At 40.5% G+C, this 23,690-nt stretch overlaps 1 protein-coding gene across 2 annotated transcripts in view; it reads left to right on the top strand.

Annotated features, from left to right (window-relative positions):
* Positions 1–23,690, top strand: part of MAP4K5 (mitogen-activated protein kinase kinase kinase kinase 5) — a 70,151-nt gene that overhangs the window by 42,471 nt on the left and 3,990 nt on the right. The window contains exons 10-32 of one of the 2 annotated variants that reach the window (XM_037394818.1): positions 936–1,067; positions 1,608–1,670; positions 2,946–3,027; positions 3,670–3,786; positions 4,121–4,199; positions 5,226–5,284; positions 6,319–6,383; positions 9,111–9,155; positions 9,860–9,902; positions 10,371–10,581; positions 11,124–11,221; positions 11,326–11,367; positions 12,090–12,174; positions 12,265–12,344; positions 16,047–16,107; positions 17,038–17,040; positions 17,130–17,244; positions 17,380–17,438; positions 18,765–18,868; positions 19,265–19,442; positions 20,423–20,491; positions 21,211–21,303; positions 23,126–23,196. In XM_037394818.1, coding sequence (XP_037250715.1) covers positions 936–1,067; positions 1,608–1,670; positions 2,946–3,027; positions 3,670–3,786; positions 4,121–4,199; positions 5,226–5,284; positions 6,319–6,383; positions 9,111–9,155; positions 9,860–9,902; positions 10,371–10,581; positions 11,124–11,221; positions 11,326–11,367; positions 12,090–12,174; positions 12,265–12,344; positions 16,047–16,107; positions 17,038–17,040; positions 17,130–17,244; positions 17,380–17,438; positions 18,765–18,868; positions 19,265–19,442; positions 20,423–20,491; positions 21,211–21,303; positions 23,126–23,196 — 1,954 coding nt within the window. The remainder of the gene's footprint in view (positions 1–935; positions 1,068–1,607; positions 1,671–2,945; positions 3,028–3,669; positions 3,787–4,120; positions 4,200–5,225; positions 5,285–6,318; positions 6,384–9,110; positions 9,156–9,859; positions 9,903–10,370; positions 10,582–11,123; positions 11,222–11,325; positions 11,368–12,089; positions 12,175–12,264; positions 12,345–16,046; positions 16,108–17,037; positions 17,041–17,129; positions 17,245–17,379; positions 17,439–18,764; positions 18,869–19,264; positions 19,443–20,422; positions 20,492–21,210; positions 21,304–23,125; positions 23,197–23,690) is intronic. The other variant, XM_037394819.1, reaches the window with a different exon arrangement.

Here is a 23,690-nt window from a genome sequence, read left to right as displayed (position 1 = left end):
AACTACTTTGATTGCTATGATGGTATGCGAAGCTAAGTCTGTATTTATGCCAAGAATTCTAAAATACACATGCTGAAGTATACACACATTTTTTTAAACATACGTATAGCAATTGCATAGATGCTCGCTCTTCCAAGTAAAATGCTCAAAGGGTGAAAGTCTGGGAAGTACTGATGGTAGCTGATCTGTTGCTGCAACACAAGCTACCTCATGTTATTTGAGGCAGGATTACTTTTTTCTCACAAATTTATTAATGCAGAATGTTTTTCCCTTTTTCTGGATACCTAATGGTCACTCTAGTTTCTCAGTTACTTCTTACACTTCTAGTGAATAAAGTAAACAATGTCTTTTTTGCTTTCTGTGCAGAAAGAATTGTGAAGAAAAACAGATGTTAAACTATCTTTTAATCATCTCTACTGATTAATGTCTGTGCAAGACGACGTTTAATGTGCAAATATATAATTGTAAATCTTGAGTTGGATTATATGTGCGGTTTAACTGCTGTTGGTTTCTGGCGTTATTCTGATGCAGTTGAGATGCCTAGGGCGGTATTCTTGGTATAGGCCGAATGGATATGTACAGCTTAATCCAGACAGTGGCTTTTAATTGTTCACTGCCCTCTTTATCCTGTTGGAGGAGGAAGACTGAAGGCAGGAAGATTATCTGGTCATTAAAGCATTTCATCAGGCATCATGAGATTGGTTCTATTCCTAGTGCTGCTGTCCAGCCTATGACCTCGGGCAGAACATGTCACCTCTGCGTGGCCCGCTGGCTTTTGCTGGGTGAGGGGAGGGAGAGGTCAGGCTTTTCCCTGACTTACAGTCTTTGTGGGGGCTTCTGCTCTAGGGTTATGTGACATGCTCTGTGCCTCCCGCGTGTGGGTACTGTTCAGCATTGGCTGGTGCTGTCAGTGAACGGTGCCTTTGTTTTTAAAGGATGGCCCCAGAAGTTGCAGCAGTGGAAAAGAATGGTGGATATAACCAGCTCTGCGATATCTGGGCGGTCGGCATAACAGCGATCGAGCTTGCAGAACTTCAGCCACCCATGTTTGATCTTCACCCGATGAGGTCTGCTGGCTGGGGAGCTTGCTTATCTGCCAGACCCTCTTCAGTCCCAGAGGGACTGTTCCAATATAGTTTAACCTTCTCCCTAGCTCGGACATAGAAACTCATGCTAGGATTCCTTCAGCAAACATCTGCTTTCTGCATGAGCTGCAGCTAGTTTTAAGGCATCAGTCTGAAGCTAAAGACTAAAATTTATAATTGAAATTATAACCAAAATGTTTTAATTATTTATATAGAAAAAAAACTTTTCTAGTGTCATCAACGATCTGAATAAGAACAGGTACAGATTTACCATCACTAGATAGTAAATCACTGGAGAAGCTGTAGCCTAATGTTTAGCAGGATTATGCATGGTGATAGATTTTATTTAAAGATAAGAAAATCAACACCTTGACTATGTCTGCACTCTAACGCAGTATACATTATAATCCAGTGTAATCAGTATGATTCTTACTGTAAAGTACTAATCTAAAGTGTTTAGATATTGGAATGAAATTAAATTTTTTTTACCATATAATAAAATTATTCTTCCTTTACATTTAGGGCTTTGTTTTTAATGTCGAAAAGTAATTTCCAACCACCAAAGCTAAAGGAAAAAGCAAAATGGTAGGTTAAACTCTTTCCATTGTTCAATATTTTGTAGATAACATGAAAAAACTATTTGTTGTTGTTGTAGAAGTTGTGGCAGTGAAAAATAGTGTGTGCTAATTTTGAACTTAGCAACCTGAGAGGTGATTTCACTTACAGGAAGTTTCACTGAGAAACAGCTAGTTGGTTTTTCTAGGTGTCTGAAAGGAAACAAGGGGGTTAAGGTCCAGCAGCAGGCCAGCACTACCTGTGTAAATTGATCCTTGCCAGTGATCCAGAGGGATCACTTTGTATGTTCTAGGGAGAAAAACTATTTTCATCCTTTCCCCTTAATTCCTATTATAGGGTATTTGCTACTGTCAGTGGGACAAGTAATCAGTTAATCCTTCCATGATTGCTTTAACCTGTGATAGCTGCCTAGTGCCTGCAAGATTTTGTACCACATTTACTAACGTTTTATTTATGAGACTCAAACCGATACTGATATGCAGGATTTTTTGCTCATGATGCTGCTGTACAATCTTATTACCTCGAGGTGTTAGGGTGGGCAGATGCGTGCTAGAGGAGAGGGGAAAACACTTTTAAGTACCTGTTCCCTGTATTGAAACTGCTCAGCAAAACCACAGCCAGTGTGCTTCTCCAGTGCCGCTGCCTCAGATGCTAAAACTAGAAGAGGAGATGTATTTTGTAACTGGAGTTGAAAGCAAGCTGATATTGGGCTAATATTGTCCCCATAGAGGCATGCTAGCACAAATGCAATTGCAAGAAAAATGCAGGAGAAATTGTAGGTCCAGTCATAACATCAAGTCGTAATTTGGATCTAAAAGAGGTGAATGACAAAGCCACCTAAATTCTTCTGAAAATAGCAACCAAGCATTTTAAAGAGTAAGTTGAGTCTCTGTGTAGAACTTTGTGTTTTATTTCCCTACCTGTAGCCAAGGACAGTGAAACTTGCAGGTTTGCATAGATTTTGAGGGTTTACTGCATACAGAATTCCCAATTTGTATTTCTGATACCTAATTCCATAACAATTGAAACTGGAAAAGGTTAAAATAGCGCCATACATGTTTGGTTTATTTTCTGTACTAAAACGTTTTCCATGCAAGTTCCATGGATCAAAAGGGTTTTTTCCCTATTTTGTTAACTTGGAAATGTAGTTATTCAAACCTGAGATGAGGTACCTGGACGACATTCTAATTTAGCACAACCTTTTGTAATCTGTTTAGCAAGTGTGTTAAAATCAAAACTAACTTCTCAGAAAAATTAAACGTAAAACCTCATTTTTCTTTAAAGGTCGTCAACATTCCATAATTTTGTCAAAATAGCACTTACAAAAAATCCAAAGAAGAGACCGACAGCAGATAGACTCCTTTCGGTAAGTGACTTGAAACATTTAGAGACATCAGTAAGAGATCTCTTGCTTCAAAGTAAGCAACAGATCAATAGGAAACCAAACTGGAACAATTTTCTTGTTCTGTTCTTACAACACGGGTGGTGGAATCTGAATGAAGGAAAGAGACATTGGTCAGCTGCAGGAAGGAGCAAGGTTTTGTGCAGTATCAAGATATTTATACAATTTTTGGTAGCACCAGTTACATGCATTTGCTTCATGTTCTATCTTCAGCCTCGTCCTTTTTGTAAGCGGGTGTCTCGGCCTCTTAGATATAGCTGTGGAGACACTGACCCTTCCAGTCACCCAAACAGAAAATGGATGTCTTTTGCAGTTGCTCTTGTATCTACTTCTGCCTTCCTAAACTCAACTGGAATACTTGTGAAAAGTGAAGTTAAGGTGTAATTGTTTGTTTGACTTGAAGTTTTATTTCCAATTTACAAGTGGCAAAGTGTGGCGCTTCCATCCTTATGGAGGTGTTAGAAAGTCTAGCTGTTAAGGAGTCATTCAAGAAATATTCACACCCCCAGAAAGCAGGCAAAATTCAGTAATGTTCTATATTGTATGTTTATTAATGAAGTTACATATCAGTTGCCTATTATAACTTGTTCTTTTCTGCGGTTCTAGCATAGCTTTGTAGGGCAGCCTGGTCTTTCAAGATCTTTAGCAGTTGAGCTGTTGGACAAAGTCAATAATCCTGACAACCATGCACACTACAGTGACGTTGATGATGATGATTTTGAGGTGAGAACATCTTTCATATTCTGCCTTTAAGTAAAACTACGGTTTAAATGCCCTGCTTTGCTTTGGGAACATAAGGTTGCAGCTTGACGGGGGCACTGCTCCAACATCTTTAGAGTTACCATGCAGGAAAAGCTGGGAAATACTACTGCAGCACTTGTCATGCTTACACCGTGGGTGGATAGAAGGATCCTGTGCATGGCTAGGACAAAGGCAGTGCGTGTTACAGTGTGTGACTGCAACAGCTATTCTTCCTCCTTGTGGGTTTGATTGGTGATTGAAATCCAACAGAAAGCTGCGTGACTTATCTCAGCTTTTCTGTCTATAACCCCTGCAGCCTCACTCTGTTGTCCGCCATACAATTCGTTCAATGAACAGGAACATCAGAACAGAAAGAACAGCCTCGGAGACCAACTGTAAGTTCCTGATGTGGCTTGCCATTTGTGTCATGTTCATTTGCTTCTGTCAGCGTCATTCTCTTGTTGTGCGCTCTGAAAAGTCTCTTCTGCTGTTGGCACATTTGGGGAACGAAGCCAGAAGAAACAGCATACACACATGAATCTTCAGTAAAATTTTTCCAAAATCAAAAGTTGTGTCTTTTTCTGCTGTTTCATTCTGTTTCATTGCTGCATTGTAATGTTCATGTTGAAACCTTGCATGACCAGCATAGCCTTTCAGCTCTGTGATTTCTATCAGGCCATGCAGCCTTACTAAAACAGCAAAGACACTAATAACTTGCAAACATGAAAAAATGAGAGCAAGTTTATAATTAGGAGGGCATCTTTTCACATGAGTATATTGGGTGTCGTGATGAGAAAATACAGGAAAAAATGCAGCATTTTGTGTTTGCACCTTGTTTCAAGTTTGTAAGTGAAACCTTTTCTTGACCGTGGTGGAACACCTGTGATTGCAATAGCTGTCCTGACCGGAGTGCATGTTAACATAATGCATTTTCTTTTAATACAAACTTTTATTTTAAAAATGATACTAACACACTACTTAGTGGGATCTAAGTTGAAATTTTGAGGGTAGAAACGAGCCTTCTTCAGGTTTGGACAGATGTCTTTTGTAGTGCCAATGCTGTCTGCTCCTCTGCATCACGTACTTTGCACTTTAGGAAGCTTGCTGTTAAAAGGCCTCTTTTCTTCTCTTTCACATATATTAAAAGTAATGTGTGGTTACGCAGTTACATTTTAGAGTACTTTCACGTAATGACTCGGTATTTACTTTGGTCTGTTTCTTTCTTGTGGGTTTCATATTTGTGTTTAGACAGTAAGGCTGATATTTAAGCGATGGTCATATTTTATAAGCAAGTTGTGTTGTGTACATAATACTTAGATCTGTTACAACATGTGTTTCACTGCAGTAAGCATTGAAAGATTATTTAACATATTACAACATAATGTTGTGTGTATTAAATTCGAAAACGTAATGTTTTGTAGTTGATAAGCTGCAGTTTGAGCCCCCTCTACGGAAGGAAACAGAAGCTCGGGATGAAATGGTAAAGACAAGTTTGGGTTTTCCTTCATTTATTAAAATTACAGTGTCTTCGTTGTTTTGTGGTTCAACTCTTAAGTAATATGTCTCTGAAGTATAAAGTCATGAGAAGACCACTCTTGGTCCCCAGACAATTGCCGCATTTTTAAGAAAATTAATTGCCCTCCATGCTTTGTGCAGGGAGTCATACTCAGATGAAAAACATGATATGCCAATTAATTTGATAATGTGAAGAGGCCATTCTGCATTTGAGTCCCTGATCTTCCCATCATCAGGGTTTATTTGCTGCTTGTTTCTTGGAAGGCTGCCAGCTTGCATGCAGCTGGTTTTGCCCTGTGTGAGCTGCTGCTGTTTGTTCCAGCCCTCAGCAGTTTACTGCAGATCAGCTAATTAATGTTCTTTGGGATTAGTATGTGCCTATGTACACAAGGGCTCCATTTTTTAATAAGTGTTGTGAATAGCAACAGCTGCCCTTAACTGGGATTTGGAGACATTAGTGCTCAGCACTCCAAAAAAAATCCCATTGCGGTTTTTTGCAGCTGTACTCCAGTTGACCAGGTAGGTACAAGTTCATCTTCTGAACGTGACTGACAAGATCTGTACATGTTGTTACTGGTGGGGTCCCCTCAGTGCCATGTCTAGTGACAGGAATATTCCCAGCCTCTGCTGGTGGCATGTCATAAGAGTTTGGAGGTGGCTGCAGTACATTCTCTTGCTGGAAAGGGTGTCTTGGAAGTGCCCTTAGTGGAAAATCCTTACTGAGCTTTTGCCATAAATGTTAGCTTTTGTGATACTTACTGCCACTTGATATTGGTGTTATATTGGTGCTGCTTTTAAATCCGAATCTAAGAAGATGATAGCTTTTCAATAGTTGTTTTATAATTAGGTGGTGAAACATTATTTCACTACCAGAATTTTACTTTACTGCTTTGTGGGTCGTTCTGCAGGGCTTGGGAATCTCCCAGGCCTCTTCCTGTGCTGTGGATAAGGTACTTCCATTTGACGGGGAGGGAAAAATGAAAATTTCTGCATCTTCAGGTTGTGGCAGCTGGTACTGACTTCGCTTTGCACTGGAATCCTTTTGTTGATGGTGGAAGCAGCAGGTAAGTACAGAGTTTAAAAACATCTTTTATTTCTGTGACTTAATATGAAAATGCACTTTGAAAGAAAAATTGAGTTGTGCTGGAAAAATCAAACCACAAGCCCTAATCCTCTTTAATATTCATAAAGTTAAACGAGATTTTAGGCGGTATGCAGTCCTCCTCCTGCAGTTGGTCAGTCATTCTCTGGAGGAATGGGTTTTAATCTCTTTTAACCATGAACAGTAGTTTGTTGTAAATTTTTGTTGTAGCTCCCCAGTTGTAGATGGGAAGTAAAGTGTAAATATACAGCCAGCACACTGAAATAAAGTCAATTTTCCGAAGCAAAGCTGGTAACCTTGCAAGGGCTGAGTTCAGGATCCTGCGCTGGCTGGCCTTGCGCTTCTCTTCTGAGCCATGGCTGTGATTGTGACATCCTGTGGCAAAGCACGTTCGCAGCCCTGAACTCAGGTCGTTGCAAGAAAGGGAAGGAGAAACCAGCTGTGTAGATTTAGTTTACCAAGTTCAGTACAACGGCACGACTGCTTCTGCTGTGGGTGTCAGATCAGTGTAATCTGTAATGTGGTCGTGTAGTGTTCTGGGGTGAAATGTTTTAGGCAAAGGTATGATTTACCCTGGGGTAAAGCAGGCCTGAAGTAAGGGAGCACAACTCTGTCCAGGTTAGAACTGAATTTATTAGGTATGTGGCTTCCTTTTGCTGCAAAATACTGGATTCTGCCTTTAAAGGCAATCTTTGAATTTGTAGTGAAGAATAAGGACGTTCAGTAATACTGACTGATGCACATATGTAAGGAACGATGGTATTTCGGTTAAAATAATTGCTCAGCTGAAAGAGCCTGTTTCCCATCTTTACTTGGAACTGAGTAGCAGGCAGTGAATTTCTTTGGCTTTTTTGCAGATAAAGTCTTGCATAAGCTGTCAGCTGACATTACAGCCCCCTGGAAGGCTGGCTGTGTCACAGATTGCCATGTTCGGGTGGTTTTAAATTCAACCTGTTTTTCCATTCTCACTCTGTGTAGTAAAAGTTTAGGGTGGCTCTCTAGCCCTGCCTCTCCCTGTCCAGCACTGACAGTGACTGCTTTCCTTCCCCTCTGGGATTGTCCGTGTGGCCCTGACGTGCTGCAGATGGAAAGCCTTTCTCGTGAGCGCTGGCTTTTCTGCAGACAGCAGGAATCTGCGGGGTCAAGGAGCAGGGAGGGGGGGGAAGCTCCTCCTGGCAAAGTGACTTACTGATTTGATTCCGTTTCTTCCGTTTCTGTAGCGTTATTAAGCTTGGCTCTACCAGGCTGTATTAAAAGCAGAATGAACGTAGCTGTAGCAAACATTGCTAGGGCTGTAAATTGCTAAATAGATCTAGAGATAGTGTTGAAAGGAGGAGAGGCATAAAGTTTCTGGATGGTGAATCTGTGCTGCTTACTTGGAAACCACTTCCAGTTGGGAAAGATAAACAGGAAATGCATAGCTGCTGTGTCCCGGCAATTCCTAGTAATGCCAGGGGTGTGCAGAGGATGTGTGCCGGGGGTCCTTGCTTTTCGTGCCCTTTGGCTTTTACCAGAGTGAATGGTGATGGAGATGTTCAACTCGGGTATTACTCGACTGGAAAGGGGAATACCAGAATGTGTACCTCATGGTTGAACTTCTTTCTTGGTTTTTTTTTTCATCCTTACCTTAGCATTTTAAAATTATTTTTATAATTTTTTTTGTATTACGGAGGTGCTTTTTGTTGATGGTTGGGCTTTTTCTCTCAAAATTTTTAATGGTTCCCCTTGACCACTGTCTGCTGCTTTCCCTTCAGAAGTAACTTGCAGGGAAATTTTACATTTGTCCAAATGTGGCTGAGTTAGTTTTTGATAATATACTTTTGTTTTCCTGTTCATTACCCCCTGGTCATACCTCAGTGGGTGATGTGGGGGGTAGGGGGGTGTCCGTTCTGCACGCAGACTCGGCCTGCACCAGGCTGCTGCAGCCTGGAGAAGCCGGCCCTGGCTGAACGCCGGGACAGCCAGCTCCTGCACTGCCTCTTCCACTTCACAGATCCTAAATGCAGAAGCCTGGATTTCACAACATGATGACAGCATATTAAGGAATGCTTTTTATTGGTTTAGATTGACGATTTAGATTATTTCAGATTTAGCGCAGTTTAATTTCTTCTTTTAAGACACGGTTTGAAAATTGCTATTTTGCAAAATTTTATCAGTTTTTGTTTATTTCAGGATTGTATTTTCAGTGCTGCTTTGATCTTTTAGTCACCATTTGGGTTTTTGACCCTGGGGTAGTTTTGAAACTGAAATTCCCACTGTAATGGGAAACAGCCTGTATCTTTAGCATATAATACTGAAGAAGGAAGCTTCGCTTCATAAAGGTTTTTCTCCATTTGTCTCCCAGTAACCTCCTGTGTTCTCATCTTTTTATCATTATTATTATTATTTTTCCTCTTCTATATTGTACTGTTGTTAGACACTTCAACAATACTTAAAATACTAGGTAGGGAAATAAAGATGAGATGATGATATCTGGTATGGAGGAGAGCTTTGATTACTGGGGGGTGAGGGGAAGGAAAGGACCATGCTAACTGAAAAAGGGCTTAATGCAGTGAGTGAGAGAGAAATGCTTTGTTTTGGAAAGGGCTGGTAGATGCTTGTTATGAAACTAAATGACGTCACCAACTGGTTTAGTTGCACGTGTTGACCTTAAGACCAGAGCTCTTAATTTTATAAACGTTTTACCTAGGGGACTGCTTACAAAATTTGGCGATGGGAGTGAAGATGTTGAAGAGTGAGTGGACCTCCTTCGCGTACAGTTGTGTTTACTCCGTGCGGCTCTTGCTAAAGCAGGCAGCGTTCTGGCAAAACCTCTCTCCTTAAAATGCTGCAGGCCACTGCCGCTCATAAATTAAGTGAGGGCTGGTTGCACTCAAAGGTCTAATGCACGCTTGACTGTTTAGCTGATCATCAGGAGAATGTCTGCACAGCAATGCTTTCTTCCCTTGCTCTCCTTCCTGAGGTTGTCTTAGAGTGCATATGGAAGTGCCTAATACTTTAAAGCAGATTTTATGTTGATTAATCCATCAATCGTGAGCCAGGCCCGGTAGTGACAGGACATGCAGATATTCCTGCAGAGCTCTGGTGGGGTATGTGCAGCTCCTCTGGTGCCCGAGTGTTTGTCTGATGCAGAGTGAAAGCTGCACACTGCACCAAACACGAAACGTGTCTTTATGTGCTAATGTCAACCACCCTTCACCACAGAATCCTCTATAACACTGGCATTTATGAAAGAACACGAGTTTATAAAAAACCAGCACTTCTAACAAGATTAACGTGCTTTTTTTTCCTATTCTTGGACTTCTAGTTTAACCCTGTTCATGCAAAGCTGTGATCCATCTTTTCTATGCATCTGGCTCGTTCTAGTTACAGTCTGTGTTCTCAATTCTGTTCATGTTCTTGTTTAACTAAGACGACTACTGCACCTTTTCATTGTAGATCAACACTAAAGCGAGCAGGGCCACCCCCGCTACCTCCTAAGGTAAGAGATGGTGGGTTTTAAGAGTTTTAGTTGGCAAACCCCACTCGTGCAGCCTCTGCAGTGCTTCTGTCTGATGCTCTCAGCAGGTCATAAATTCTGTTAAATACCATCTGCTAGCAGACTTCATGCAGCTTCATATTTTATGCTGACTTGCAGTCTGTATGGTCTCAACCTCGGAGAACTCCTGGTCTCGTATGCTGCCCTAGACAAAGTGACTTGTAGCTATTTCCCGCTAAAGAGAGCATGCTGTGTGGGATGTCATCTTGTTCAGTGTTCTGCCTGCTGCTGTGATTTTTCCCATCAGGGAAAAAAATACCTCTTAGATTATTCTGCTGTCAAATGTCTTTTTTCAAAGGCTGATTATTATTTGTTCTACGTAGAAGCAGTCTGACTTGAATTATACTTGTCTGAAGTTTATGCTGCCATGTGCCATTTCCCAGGTAACTTCACCTCTTTGGTTTGTTGCAGCCGAGAATAAACAGCTATCCTGAGGAAAACCTCCCAGATGATGAGAAATGTCAGACAATAAAACATTTCCCAGACTTGCAGAACAGAGCCCCGCCAGCTCACAGGAGACAAAGTATCCCTGTTTGTGGGCCTCAGACTGGTTCTTCCCCCATTGGTATGACCAACAGCATCAGTAGCCCTGGATTGCTCACAGCTAGATACAGCGACTTAGGTAAATCCATTGCATTTCCTAAAGGTGACTTGCATCCTGTAAAAGGAAATCAGTTCTAGAGTTAGCTATTTTCAGTAGATAATTTTTTTTTACTACAAGCTGGTGATGAGGTGCAGCTTTCCTTTTTACACGCGTACTGGTTCTTATTAGAGCCATGACCCACTGTGGAAATGTTCTTCCCAAAACAAGGACACCCACCCAGTCAATACCAATGTTGTGTTGCCTGCAGGAACAGCAGAAAAACAATGAATGTGTGGGGAGGATCATCTGCAAGGACCTTGCCACAGCTTTATTCTCAGTTGTGTTTGGCTCAGGGACTGTTTGGATGATGAAAAGCTTTAATTGCTGTGTAGCTTAGCACGCAGAAGAGTGGCAGGCTGTCTTTGGAAGGGTTCAGCTACCTGAGATGTGTATCTGGAAGTTTCAGAGCTCACTTCTCCTCCACTCCTGCTGGACACAGGAGAAGACAGAATAGGGCAACAAAATATTTTCTATTTCACTGTGTCAAGTGAGCTGCAAAATGTGTCTGGGCTTCTTTTCAGGAAATGGGCATGGCGTGCTGAAACTCACTGAAGAAAACGCAGAAGGGTCTGGACAAATCCCTCAGCTGCCACGTAAAAAAGAGAAAAGAGATTTTCCTGTAAGTGTTGTGACTCTCAGTCCAATTTCACTGTCATGTTAGCTAGCTAGTTTTATATCAGAGTGTGTGGGGGGTATTTTATTGATCTGTCTTTCTTCCCACAGAAGCCAGCAATCAACGGTTTACCACCAACACCGAAGGTGCTGGTAAGAAATCTCATTTGCAGTAGGAGTTACTGGTGTCAGAAGGTTTATGCTAGAACAAGCCACCAGCTCACCTGGGGTGATTTTCTGCATCTCATAGCCAGTTACTTTTAATATACTGAATCCATAATATTTGTTTTCTTTTCTTAAAAACTTCCTTTCACCATTCAGTCTGGATGTGAAGGGTTGGAGACTTCACTGGCTCTGTGAGTTGTGATCTCCAGTGGCAGTTCCTGCTTAGCAAAGAGAAAAGAGGGAGAGGTGGCAGTGGTGTGAGGGGGTGTGTTATTACTTCACATTTCTGCTTGTTTTTGCTTCATATGCCGTTTATATCAGCACTCAATATTGAGACATACAATCATCTGGGTTGGAAAAGACCTTTAAGATCGTTGAGTCCAACTGTTAACCCAGCACTGCTGAGCCCACCACTAAACCCTGTCCCTAATGCCACAGCTATGTGTCTTTTAAACACCTCCAGAGTACATTGTTCTAAAAATTGTTCATATCATTTTGATCCTTCTTTGTGTCTCTTAACGTATGTGAAGGCTGCGTTGCAGCTTTTGGGCAAGATAAAAATGTTTTACAACAAAGTGTATCAGAGTAAGTTTGTGTTTGAAAAAAAGAGAGCAGCGGCAAGTACAGGTGTGTACTAAGTGGCCAAGTGCCAGAAGATCAACACTCTACACTGTAAACCTGTTTCAGGTTTCAGTTTTGGTGTCTTTCAGATGGGAGCATGTTTTTCCAAAGTCTTTGATGGTTGTCCTTTGAAAATTAATTGTGCAACGTCATGGATACATCCAGATACTAAAGGTAAAGTTATTTTAGGTTTGTATATTAAACCTGCCTGTTGCCAAAGTGGTAATGAGCTTGTGAAATAATAAATTTCTCTTAAATTTTTAGATCAGTACATTATCTTTGGCACAGAAGAAGGTATCTATACTTTGAATTTGAACGAACTTCATGAAGCCACAATGGAACAGGTGATTTTTGGTGCATGGAACACACTGAATAGGTTTGGGGATATTATGAAACAAGAAAGCTTGGTATTAGAGGGGACAGATGGGATACCAGGCTTTGTGGCGTAAACTGATAGACATCAAAGCCAGCAATGAAAGTCTGAAAATTAATAGTTCCCCTAGCTACCTGAGAGTTTTTTTGTTGTTGTTGCTGGTTTTTCCACTGCTTTTGAAGGAGTTCTCTACTAAAACTTTCTTCTCATTGGAGACAACTGATTACCTGCCCTTTCCCTCTCCATTTTATTTCCACTAGATGGCATATTGCTTCTCCACTGGATGCAGCAAAAAGCCCTCAACCATTTAATTTAGCGGGCATTGTTACCACCATTGTTATGCATTTGCTTCTGTTTTCTTGGGCTCTCTAACCCTTTCCAAAGCCGCTTCATGCCATGATCGTATTGTTACATCTGCTTTTGCAGAGTCAGTAGTAGCAGAGTGTTCTTGGAAGGGGTAGTGTTGGCAGATGCTGATGAAGTTTATATCTGTAGGTTTCTAAAGCAGTTCACAAGGGCACTTCAGGCACCTAAAGGACATTAAGTTCCATCAAGACATGGCACAGGTCAGAAGGCAGAGGTGGCAGGGTGGGCGTATCTATGAGTAATAGTGAGAGAAAGATGATTTCACAGAAAGGGCACTGCACAAAGATCTGTGCTTGAGAGGAGTAGGTCCTCTGTTTCTGGGAGCATCATACTAGAGGACAAAACTCAAGGGGAAGTGGTTCAGCAAGGTCAGGGAGGGGGGTAGTTTGGCACAGGCAAGGGCAAGAGGTTATAAAAGGCTTGATGGTGAGAACTGGGAATTTGGATTCAATACAATTAGAAGATCCTTTCAAGTTAAGAGAGCTGAGGGTGCACCTGAATGCAATAGGATAGCATTGAATATGTAGTTCATTTATCTTTTTATAGCTTCAGCAGACATGGGGAACAAATGTCTAAAAATTGTGGTGGCAGCTATTGGAGACCCCTTGACCTTCTTACCTCAGTTTTCTCTTTACTCCGTTAGTTAAAGCAATCTATTTCCTTGCACATTGTCTTAAGTTATTTCATGTAACAGTCTTCTCTGGACTCTTCCACATGTGTTTTTATATCCTATTGAAAGGTTAAATATGCCGGTGGTAGCTAGAGAGAACATTCGGTGCCCCCCAAAAGGGAAGTTTCCTTTTCTGTGAGAGCATTCTCGGTTGGCAGAGGTCAGGTGTGATCCACTTCAAACCCCAGAGGCTTTACCACAGTACTTCTGCTGCGCCAGTTGTTTCCTCATTTGCTCTTATTAATTTCCTGACTTGTCACCACCAAATGCACATTTTTAACCATTTTTCCAACTTCTCATTCCGATCGCATCTTTCAAAGTGCTTGCGGTCTCTCCAAGGTTAATATCTCCCAATTCGAGAAGTATGCTTTTATTCCGTTGTTAGTTTTTTAGTGAAAATACTGAATAGAACCAGGCCTAGAGAAGACACTATATATCTCCAGGCTGCTTTTCCTTCTATTAAATGCGAAATTGCTGATAGATACTCTGTCTTTATGTCCAACTAGTTCTGTGTTTTCTTTTGCAATTTCTTCTGCCTGGTATTTTCTTACTTTGCACATGGAAGCGGTACGCAGGGCAAGGTCCTTCACATCTGTTTTACGTCTTGCTGTTTCACTGCCCCCAGCAGGACAGTTATTCTGTTAAATTCAGATGTTCCAATACAGCAAGTTCTACACAAGTCTGCACTACCTGCTCTTGTTATCCCTTGGTAATTAAAAAGTATGTGGCTTGTTCCTGTGCTACTCTGGATATCCAGTCAGGCTATTTTGCAGTTCCCACTGCCCTTTTTATTTGGCGTAGGTACCATGTTTGTCCTTGAGGTCCTTGTTCATCCTCCATCAGTTCTTAAAGGTAATCATTCCTGAGACCTTGGGGTTTGAGCCATATCTTAAGTACTGTAAGGTAAACTTTATTGGGACCTGTTGACATGAGCGTATCTAGGTGAAGTAGCATGCCATGTGTTCTTTTTCTGCTTCTAGCACAAGTTTCTACCACAGTGCTATTAACTGTATTAATCATGTAGTTTTTTCTTTCCTGTCAAGCAGTGGGCCTAGACTTTTGTTTTCCCAGTTATCACCTTTATCAACTTCTCTTATATTGGTATTTGATTTGCATCTTAACCTTTCTTGTGTTTCTTCCTTCAGGCGTATCTCATCCTCTTCATCCTTAGCATTGTGTCCTTGTTTCCATTTTCTGTGTTATGTATTTGTAATGCTTAAGGCATGGGGGGGTGGATATAAAAAATATTTATCCATCTTGAGGTGGCTTGGAGACGGTTCTTAGGGAACAGCTGTTCCCCTTCTCTTCCAGTGGGGCCATTAAATGAAGCTAGTGGAGCCAAATTACAATAAACAGTAGGTAACTGGCTTGGGGCGTTTTGCTATGGGGAGCTGCAAATGCTTGGAGTTATCTGGGTTCAGAGGGGGGGACTGGTCAACTGTGGAGGATAAATCCATTGAAGGTCACTTAAATGCATAAAGCCTTTATCTGATTCAGCAGGTTTCTGAGCTGAAAAACTTGGTCCTTGGCAGAGTATTAGATGCAGTGTTATATACTTTTTTTCCGTGTTTACACTATGTTTAGAAGAAGTTACGTCACTTTATGATGACTGAAACAGATACTGGGTTTTGCGGACATTTGCATGAACCAGTACAATCGTTCATTTGTAGAGCCTTGATTCAAGCATCTTCTGCTGTGTTTTGTAACAGCTTCCCTCAGTGGACCAGTCTGCTGTTGTCTTTTTTTAGTAGTCTCCTTTAGAGACAGCTTAATCCTTTGAACTCCCTTTTTTCTTACTGGTTTTTTTTTTTGAGTGAGTACCTTACCTATGAATGCTGTTCAATAAATTTAGTTTTGGCTTGGGTTTTTTTTCTTCTTTTTTCTTTTCCTTTTTTCTTTTTTTTCTTTTTTATTCCCCCCCCCCCCCCCGCCAATCCCTGTTCTTGTTTTGTTGTCCTTATCTCTTCCTTTGTTGAGACTCCTGAATGCTGTCATTTGCCATCACTTTTATCAAAATTCCTTTCAGGTTGTCAAGAGGTGGTTCTTAACTTTAAAATCTTTCCAAATCTAGACTAGCTGCCCCATGAATAACTTCTTCCCTCTGAAACAAAAGAGTCCCAGTGCCTTCAATGAACTGTGTTTACAAAGCAGCATGTGAACACAAACAGCCAGGCAGTTCAGTCCCACAAAATACAGGATTTTGTGGTAATTCGAGTCGCTCAGAAAATATTAACAGCTTTTTTCCCTTCTCTTCTGACTTTTGTGGGGTTTAGTAGGTTTCTGTAATAATGTTATCTTTCTTTCTCTGGCTGGCGTTCCTGAGCAAGCTGTACCTTTCTATATATGGTATTCCAGACCTGCAGTTGTCCCACTTTGGCTCTGTGCTGCTAATTAAAAAATAAACTGAATTTTGTAAGTTACAGGGGTAGAAGAGGGAAGGAATGAAAACTATTTCAGATGGAGAAAAGGGCTAAGCAGAGTCCAGAAGAGTGAATTAAAGGGGAAACTGTAATGGCAGCTGGGACTTTCTCAGTGTCGATCCCTGCAGAAATGGTGGCAGAGGTGGAGCGGGCAGAGACAGCCACAGTTGGAAATTCCTGTAAATTTCTATTAATGGAAATATTTTCTTTTCTTCAGTTATTTCCTCGAAAGTGCACCTGGCTGTATGTTATCAATAACACCTTAATGTCCTTGTCAGGTATGTGTAAATAGAGGGAAAAGTAATAAAATTATTTAAAAAGAGAAACGTTTAAAGTCATAATTCAATATGTGTTTTGATTGTATAGAAGTAGAAAACCATGTATTGCTTCTTGTGTTTGCATAGGAAGCTTTGCTTCAAGATTGTTTTCACGTGAAGGACTTTCAGAGATAAAATTGGACATCTACAAGTAGTAGAGCCAGTTGTCTTCAGTGTCCCACCATATCTTTATTTATCTATTTATTTTTAGTCAGTTTGGAACAGCTCAGCGCTTGGTATTCGTCAAACAAGAGTTGCCTCTCCAGAGGTTGCAATTGGTCTGAAAGTGCCTAGAGAATCTAAAGAGTGTCGTCTTTGGTCCCTGAGCTAGGCGAGTCAGAATAAGGATGGCTTTTATGTGTGAGAACAAAATTAGGAGAGGATTAACACAGGTGCACTGTCAAAATGTAGCTGCAGTGCTTGATCACTCTTAGTGTATTGTAGCCTGGAAGCACCTTTGGTATGAACTGGATCCACCCTAAACCAAAACCAGTTTCAATGTCAAGGAAAATGAGGCGGCTGTGAAACATTGCTAATCTAGCAGAATGATTCTTGAAAATAAGGATTTCTTTTTCATCGGTTGTCCTGGAATAGGACATTCTAGATAGTCCTTGTGGCATGGAGGCTGACTGTAGGACCGTGCTTTCAAACACGCGGGGTTTGTGTAACACCGCTTCTGTTGATTTATAGATACAGAAAAAGTCCTGATTTAATTGTTGTTGTATAATCACAGCCTTCTAAAAATGTTTATGTGAAACTTTCAGAGCTGCTTTAGTTTTACTTAAATGAGCTTTGAGTTGAATGCCATGTCTTCTCTAATGCATTATTATTGTCTTATTTTTCTTTATAACTGGACTTGAAATACCTGATGCACGTGGTCCATTTTTCTAGAAGGTAAATTTCTATACGTACATTTTTCTAAAATGTACAGTTCTCTCCTGGAGGTGTGGGTGCGATGTCAATTGTGCTTTTCTCTCTTACAGGGAAAACATTCCAGCTCTACTCCCATAACTTAATAGCTTTGTTTGAACAAGCCAAAAAAACAGGATTAGCGGCTCATATCCAAACCCATAGGTTTCCTGACAAAATATTACCAAGGTACAAATCTTTTGCTTATAGACAAATATTAACAAGTGAAAATTGCCATAAATACTGTTTGTGCTTTTGAACTGGTAGCATGAAGGGCCTTTGATATCTCTTGTTGATGCATTTTTTTCATAATTGTTATTCTAGGAAGTTTGCCTTAACGACAAAGATCCCTGATACAAAAGGATGCCACAAATGCTGTATAGGTGAGTAGTGTTTGGTTCTGCAGGTTTTTTCCCTGGCCTTTGTCGTTGGGCATGGCATGTCTTAAAATCATTTCTTTTTAATAAACTGAGAGTTAGTTCATTGTTAAGAAAACAGTATGACTGCATTATTGCTTAATGCTGTGCCTAACTGGTGCATAGCTTTCCTTTTAATTAATGCAGGGGTCTTTATGCTGCTCAGTGGAAAAGCGTTTTTTGTGTTAGCTCTTAACCTAGAAACGGTTCTGTCTAGAGCAAGCCCCAAAGGGAAACCCTGGAGAATGCCAGCTGCATGCAGCTGCCGGGTGTTGCACATTCTCTTTGAGAGCTGCTGAAGCTCTCGGTGACTAAGGCAGTGTTTGGGATCACTGGCTTCAGGCTGCCGCCAGAGTCAAGTATTACTGTGACGCGCAGCTTGCTTGCGAGTGTAAGGCTTGTTACAGAATCCCAGCCCCACTGCACATATGCAAATACCCTTTCTGCTTTGTCAGTTTGGCTCAAGGTTTGACCTAGATCCAACTTTTAGCGAAGCTCACTTGAATATTTTCCACAAAGAAAGGGCTGGATATGAATAAAAATTATGTCAGCCTGGGGAGGAGTGAAGCCGTTGCTCAAGTTCTAAGTGCATGCACAAGAGTTACAGCTTGTGAAGTTACAGATTTGTCTCTGGCTTTGTTGACTTTCGAAAAGGCTTGGGCTTTCTGCAGAATACATGTCCTTCTGAAAACTGGTCCTAGTGCTATGGGAAATTGTACCTTTGCATTCTTAAGAACGCTTAAGCAGAGTGTAAAGTACTCAGCTGCAAACTCAGATATCCTGTTTAACTCTACAGGGTCGACAGTAGGTATATTTGCAAACTGTTCCTGAAGTCAGGCTGGTCTTGTATTCAACTGAGCTTAAAGAAAACAACCTTTAAACCCTTTACATGATACTGCATTAGCTGTCAAAGCTGACAAGAATTTATGGGCCATCTTCATTGCTTGGGAAATTTTTTCATTTAAATCACAACTTGAACCCAGACCTTTCACTCCCCATGCCCACACAGCCCCAGGAAGAAGGTGTTAGAGCATTTCTGGCCACTCAGCACACAGCCTTTTTACTGGGACTCAAAAGAATGCAGTGGTTATTAATTATAATTGATTTTTTCTGGAATGTGGCACAATATTAATCACTGTGGATATTTGAATGGCAAGCCAAAAGGCAATAAATGTGAAACTGACACTATTTCTTAAAGTATTTGCAAAGATAGCAGTAAGGTTTTTTTCAAGTAAGCATTGAACTTCCAAGACTTAAAAAGGGTCGTTTTCTGGGTTTGTTTGTTTTATATAGTACGAAATCCATACACAGGACATAAGTACCTGTGCGGTGCATTGCAGTCTGGAATTGTTCTACTACAATGGTATGAGCCAATGCAGAAATTCATGTTAATAAAGGTAAGTATTTCATTTTAGTTTAGAACATCTAATCTTAGTCATTATACAGTTGTTGAAATAACTTTTCCAGAACTTGTAATGGAAAGTAAATCCCAGTCTGGTCCTATTTGTGGGTCCTAAGCACTTGAAAATCTGGCTTCACACACTTTGACTAAAGAAAATCTTGTGACTGAACTCAGTCAAGTGTTGGATCAAGCCCAGTACTAGCAGCAACAGACTGACGTGTAACTCTGCCCAACGTAATGTTGCTCACAGCTCATGCTTTCTTAAAAAAGCACTCTTAATAGCAGTGAAAAAATTCTTCTATATCGTTTGTACTTTCTGTATGTTATTTTAGGCTGCTTCTTTCCCAAGGTTAAAGGAAACTTTACAAATGCCTTATTATGTTTTTTCCAGCACTTTGATTTTCCTTTGCCAAGCCCTTTGAATGTGTTTGAAATGCTAGTGATACCAGAGCAGGAGTACCCGATGGTCTGCGTAGCTATCAGTAAGGGTACTGAACCAAATCAGGTAGTTCAGTTTGAGACAATCAACTTGAACTCTGCTTCTTCGTGGTTTACAGAAATTGGTGCAGGTAAGAGTGCTGGTCCGCCTTGCAGCTATGTTATTGTCTGGTAACTGTTGGATATCCCTTCCTCAGGAGTCATTTGGGAAACCCTTTAGGCTGGGCAAAATAGTGCAGCTTCTGTACCTAAAACGTAATGAAGCTGATCCCAGGTTCTTCTTGTGATCACCTGCCAACTTCAGTATAAACAATCTTGAAAGACTTCCATTTTAGACACATCTTTTATTTTATAAATTTCCTGAAACAGTAATGCAGACCCTGCTGATTGGGTTCTCATTTGTGGTTGCATACTTTTTCCTGGGATCAGTCTTATTCCTCTTGCCCCTTCTTTCCTGTGAAAAGACTTACATAAATGCATTCTTGTCTGTCCTCCAGCCCCTGGGGGAGGCTTGTCATCTTCAGCTGGCTATTAATAAGTAGAAGATTTTGTTTTATCTTCAAAAGCTAGTTGATATCTTGCAGCTGCTTTTCTCTGTTGGCTGCTTTGGATATACTTTTTTTACATTTTAAATACTGTTTTTTAGCAACTGTACCAAGAACTCTATTAATAAAACCTAGAAAAACTATTACATCTAGTTTCATATAGGCACAATAATCTTTCCAGATGTGGATTTATGGAAAAAGAGCAATTTTTTTTTTTAGGAGCAAAGATTCTATTGATGATTCCTTTTGTTCGTTATTGTGCCTCTTCATGAAGGAAGCTGACTTGCTGTGCTGAACTGTAACATAATATGTATTTTATGCCAATAAACAGTAGTGCTTTCATATTAAATACCTGCTTTGAACTGATGGGTTTGTCCTTAGGCCCTGTACTCCTCCCAGAACATTCTGGCATGATACAGCCTTAAAAAAATGTAAAACAGTAACAAACGTTATAGATTGCAAAAGACTTGTAGCATACTGGAAAGGCTGTAGCGGTTCATGAGAGATGGAGGGGAGGGGAGGCTGAGAATATGTGATCTAAAATAATCTGCTTTCTTTTTCACAAGGCAATCAGCAGTTAGATGCCATTCATGTAACACAGCTGGAAAGAGACACTGTCCTAGTCTGCCTGGACAGTAAGTAACACGTCTCCGTTGGGCAACTTACTGTGCCTTGTGTGAAACTTGTTTTGCCGCAGTTGTTGATTTTTAACTCTACCACAAGTTAATTTTTTTATCCCTTCAGTAATTATTTGTGTTGTAATATTTCCAAAAAGATACAGTTCAGATAAGTGAGTTTTCATTTTGACTCTTGTGATTCCACTTTCCCTCTTTACATGGGTATCATTCTTATTTCTTTTCAAAATGCAATGTAACACAGCATTACAGACCAGAATTCAGATATATGCCAATCAGAAGTTTTCATAACTTCCTTGGAAAAATTGACATTTGCCTGTTGCATATGCTAGCAGGACAAATGGCTAACGCTCCATCATACACACAGGAATTCTAACCCTAACTCTCATGTGTTGGAGGTTAATACCTCAATGGGAAGTTTGCAATGACTTAGGTCTGCCAAAATTTCCAACCTTTGCGTTACATTCACATTTCCGCACTGTTTGTTGCTTGCAGGAAGGCTGTCAGTAGAGTCTAAAAACATATGAAGCATATAAGAAGGTTTTCTATATTTATTTGAGAGAAGGATGCTCTTGGATTCATTTTAGGCAAATACTGTAGATGTTAGGCTTGGCCATTTCTTTGTGCCTGAAAAGATGAAATTAGTATTTTATACTTAAAGCCATCAGTAATTCTTTTCAGCAATGGGTTTTAATACTTGTTTTTCTGTTTTTCTTAAGAATTTGTGAAAATTGTGAATTTACAAGGGAAACTGAAGTCAAGCAAGAAGTTGGCTTCTGAGCTGAGCTTTGATTTCTGCATTGAGTCAGTGGGTAAGTGATTTGCTTCTCTATTGTCTCTCAAGGACTTAAGAACTTTAAAGGGATGAGTGTTGAAGGGGTTTTAGTAATCTAGACTAGTCTAGTGCACCCAGTGGGGCCTGATGCTAAAAATGGCATGTGTGGGGATCTTGTGTACTGTCTCTTTGTCTCCGCTGACATGCTGAAGAAAATAAGGCAGTTGTCAGAAAGTGTGTTCAGTCTGCACGTTTCCACCTGGTGTCATTTCTCTTTTATAAGTAAGATGTATCATGATTTAGTTTGGGGGAAAAAAAAGAGGCTGACTAGTTTCTGGTTGCTTCCACAGCACCAAGAAAAACCTCTGGGGAGGAAAAAATGTTCTAGTAATAAATAAATTTGTGTTAGTCGTCTTAAAGCTAAGTTTTTATTTAAAGTGATAGTACATCCATTTTTTAATAGTCAGGATAAGTATTTGAATCTAATTCTCAGAGGACAGCAGCCTTGCTTCTAAAACATGAATTGTAATTGTCAAGCAAGTATTTCTGCTGTGATAAGCTTTTGGAAGTATCTAATTAACATTAGTTTAATAATCCTGTATCTTGGAAACTGAACGTCTTTCTGGAATCAAAATCAGTAAAGACAGAACTTGCTTTTGTTAGCAGTTCTGTACAGCTTGCATTGCTGGGGTCTTCAGGCATCTTCCCTTTAGAAGAAACTTGACATAGGTATTTGTATTTTAACAGCCGTTGGTAAAGCAGCGCACATTCTTTTATACAGCATCTCTATTTAGATATGTCTATATCTAAATATCTGTCCTGAAGGAAGATAATTTTTAATCAAGCCTGTGATTCATCCCTAAATTCTGACATGTTCTAATTAACGGCTGTACTTGTATCACACAATATCTCCTGCTGACCCATGCATAAATAACATGACTCGACCATTGCCTTTTCCTTGAACTCTGAAGGAATTGGTAGAGAGAAGTGTTTATCCCAAAGTTTTGCGCTTAGCAACTGACACTGAATAATGTGAGCAGTTCTTTACACTCCAAGGGGTCTCTTGGGAATTCACGGTATTAAGCAACTCTTCATTCTCTGGTTGCAGGGTGGAGTGGGGAGTAGCAGGTGAAGATTAGTCTAAGGTTGTTGTGACAAGCATTGCCCTTGGGATTCTGCTGAATGCCTTTGTTCTGGATATTTGGGACACAGCTAGTACTGAGTAGATATGAAAAGTGACTCAAAGGAATAGTAAAGGAAAACAAGTAGGATGTAGGAAAATAAAACATGGTATAATGTATGTTTTTGTAACACTGCTTAAACACCAGGCTCTTCATCCATTATTTTCAGCAGTCTGGTAATTAAATCATTCAGAGCTGGTAGCTTTCTGTGTGCTCTCTTTGGGCCTGAATGAGAGACTCCTCACATTTTTCATACTAGCATCTATATAATAACTCAAATGATCTGTAATTTCCAGCAACCTACAGTGTTTTGGCTGGCAGCACGTGTATACACTGCTTGGGGTTTTCTCCAGAATCATTAGGAAAACAAAGATCCAGAGAATAAAGTGAAAGGGAGAAAAGGGAAAACCAGAGATGCCTATCTTGTCTTGGCAAAGAGGGAATGTCTGAGTGGTATGTTCTGAATTGTGCTTTAAAAAGTATCTCCTCGGGTGCATACAGTCATTTCAGTCCAGTTTTTCTGCAGTAATTTTGGAGTTGAGTTCTTCCACCAGGAGTCCCAAGTCTCACCACATACTTTCCAAACACGATTCCCATTATCACTGCTGGTGAGAAACCTGGGTTTCTCTGGTTCAGAGAAGCTGTGCTCTGGTCTGATGTTGTGTTTCTCCTTTGCAGTGTGCCTTCAAGACAGTGTGCTGGCCTTCTGGAAACATGGCATGCAGGGCAAAAGCTTTAAGTCAGATGAAGTAAGTAATCTCCTGGTCTCTCCAGGTTTAACTTCTTCCTGTTCCTTATTTACCACTTGATTGATCCTTTGGCCCCTCCAGCTGCTTCCCTAGTGATAATGCTTGTACTCCATGTTGTCATCGCTTCAGCTTGCTGCTTGCTTTCTCTGACTTGCCTGCCTATGTTGCACTTAGTAAAGCTCACACACGTGCTTTAGCCAGCTCTGTTTCCAAGAAAGTCAGAGACTCCTGAACTGGTGCTTCACAGAGCCAGTACAGACCTGGTGTAAGCAGTGTTTGGGTTTCTTGGATCTTGGATGAAAAGCTTGAGTTGGCAGCATCTGCACTTTTTATTTTTTTTTAAGTGTCCCTTTAAAAAAAAATTGTCCTTTTTTTCAAAAAGAACTATCCTTTTTGACGGCAGCCTCTGTGAAAATGCAGGGAAAGCTAGTCACTCTCTGCTGACAAAGATTTGATCAACATACTCCATCTGTGCCACCAAGACATCTAGAGTG

The sequence above is a fragment of the Falco rusticolus genome, chromosome 7 (assembly GCF_015220075.1).
Source record: "Falco rusticolus isolate bFalRus1 chromosome 7, bFalRus1.pri, whole genome shotgun sequence".
NCBI lineage: Eukaryota > Metazoa > Chordata > Aves > Falconiformes > Falconidae > Falco > Falco rusticolus.
Note: the sequence above shows the minus strand (reverse complement) of the source record. Positions and strands in the feature narration are given on the sequence as shown.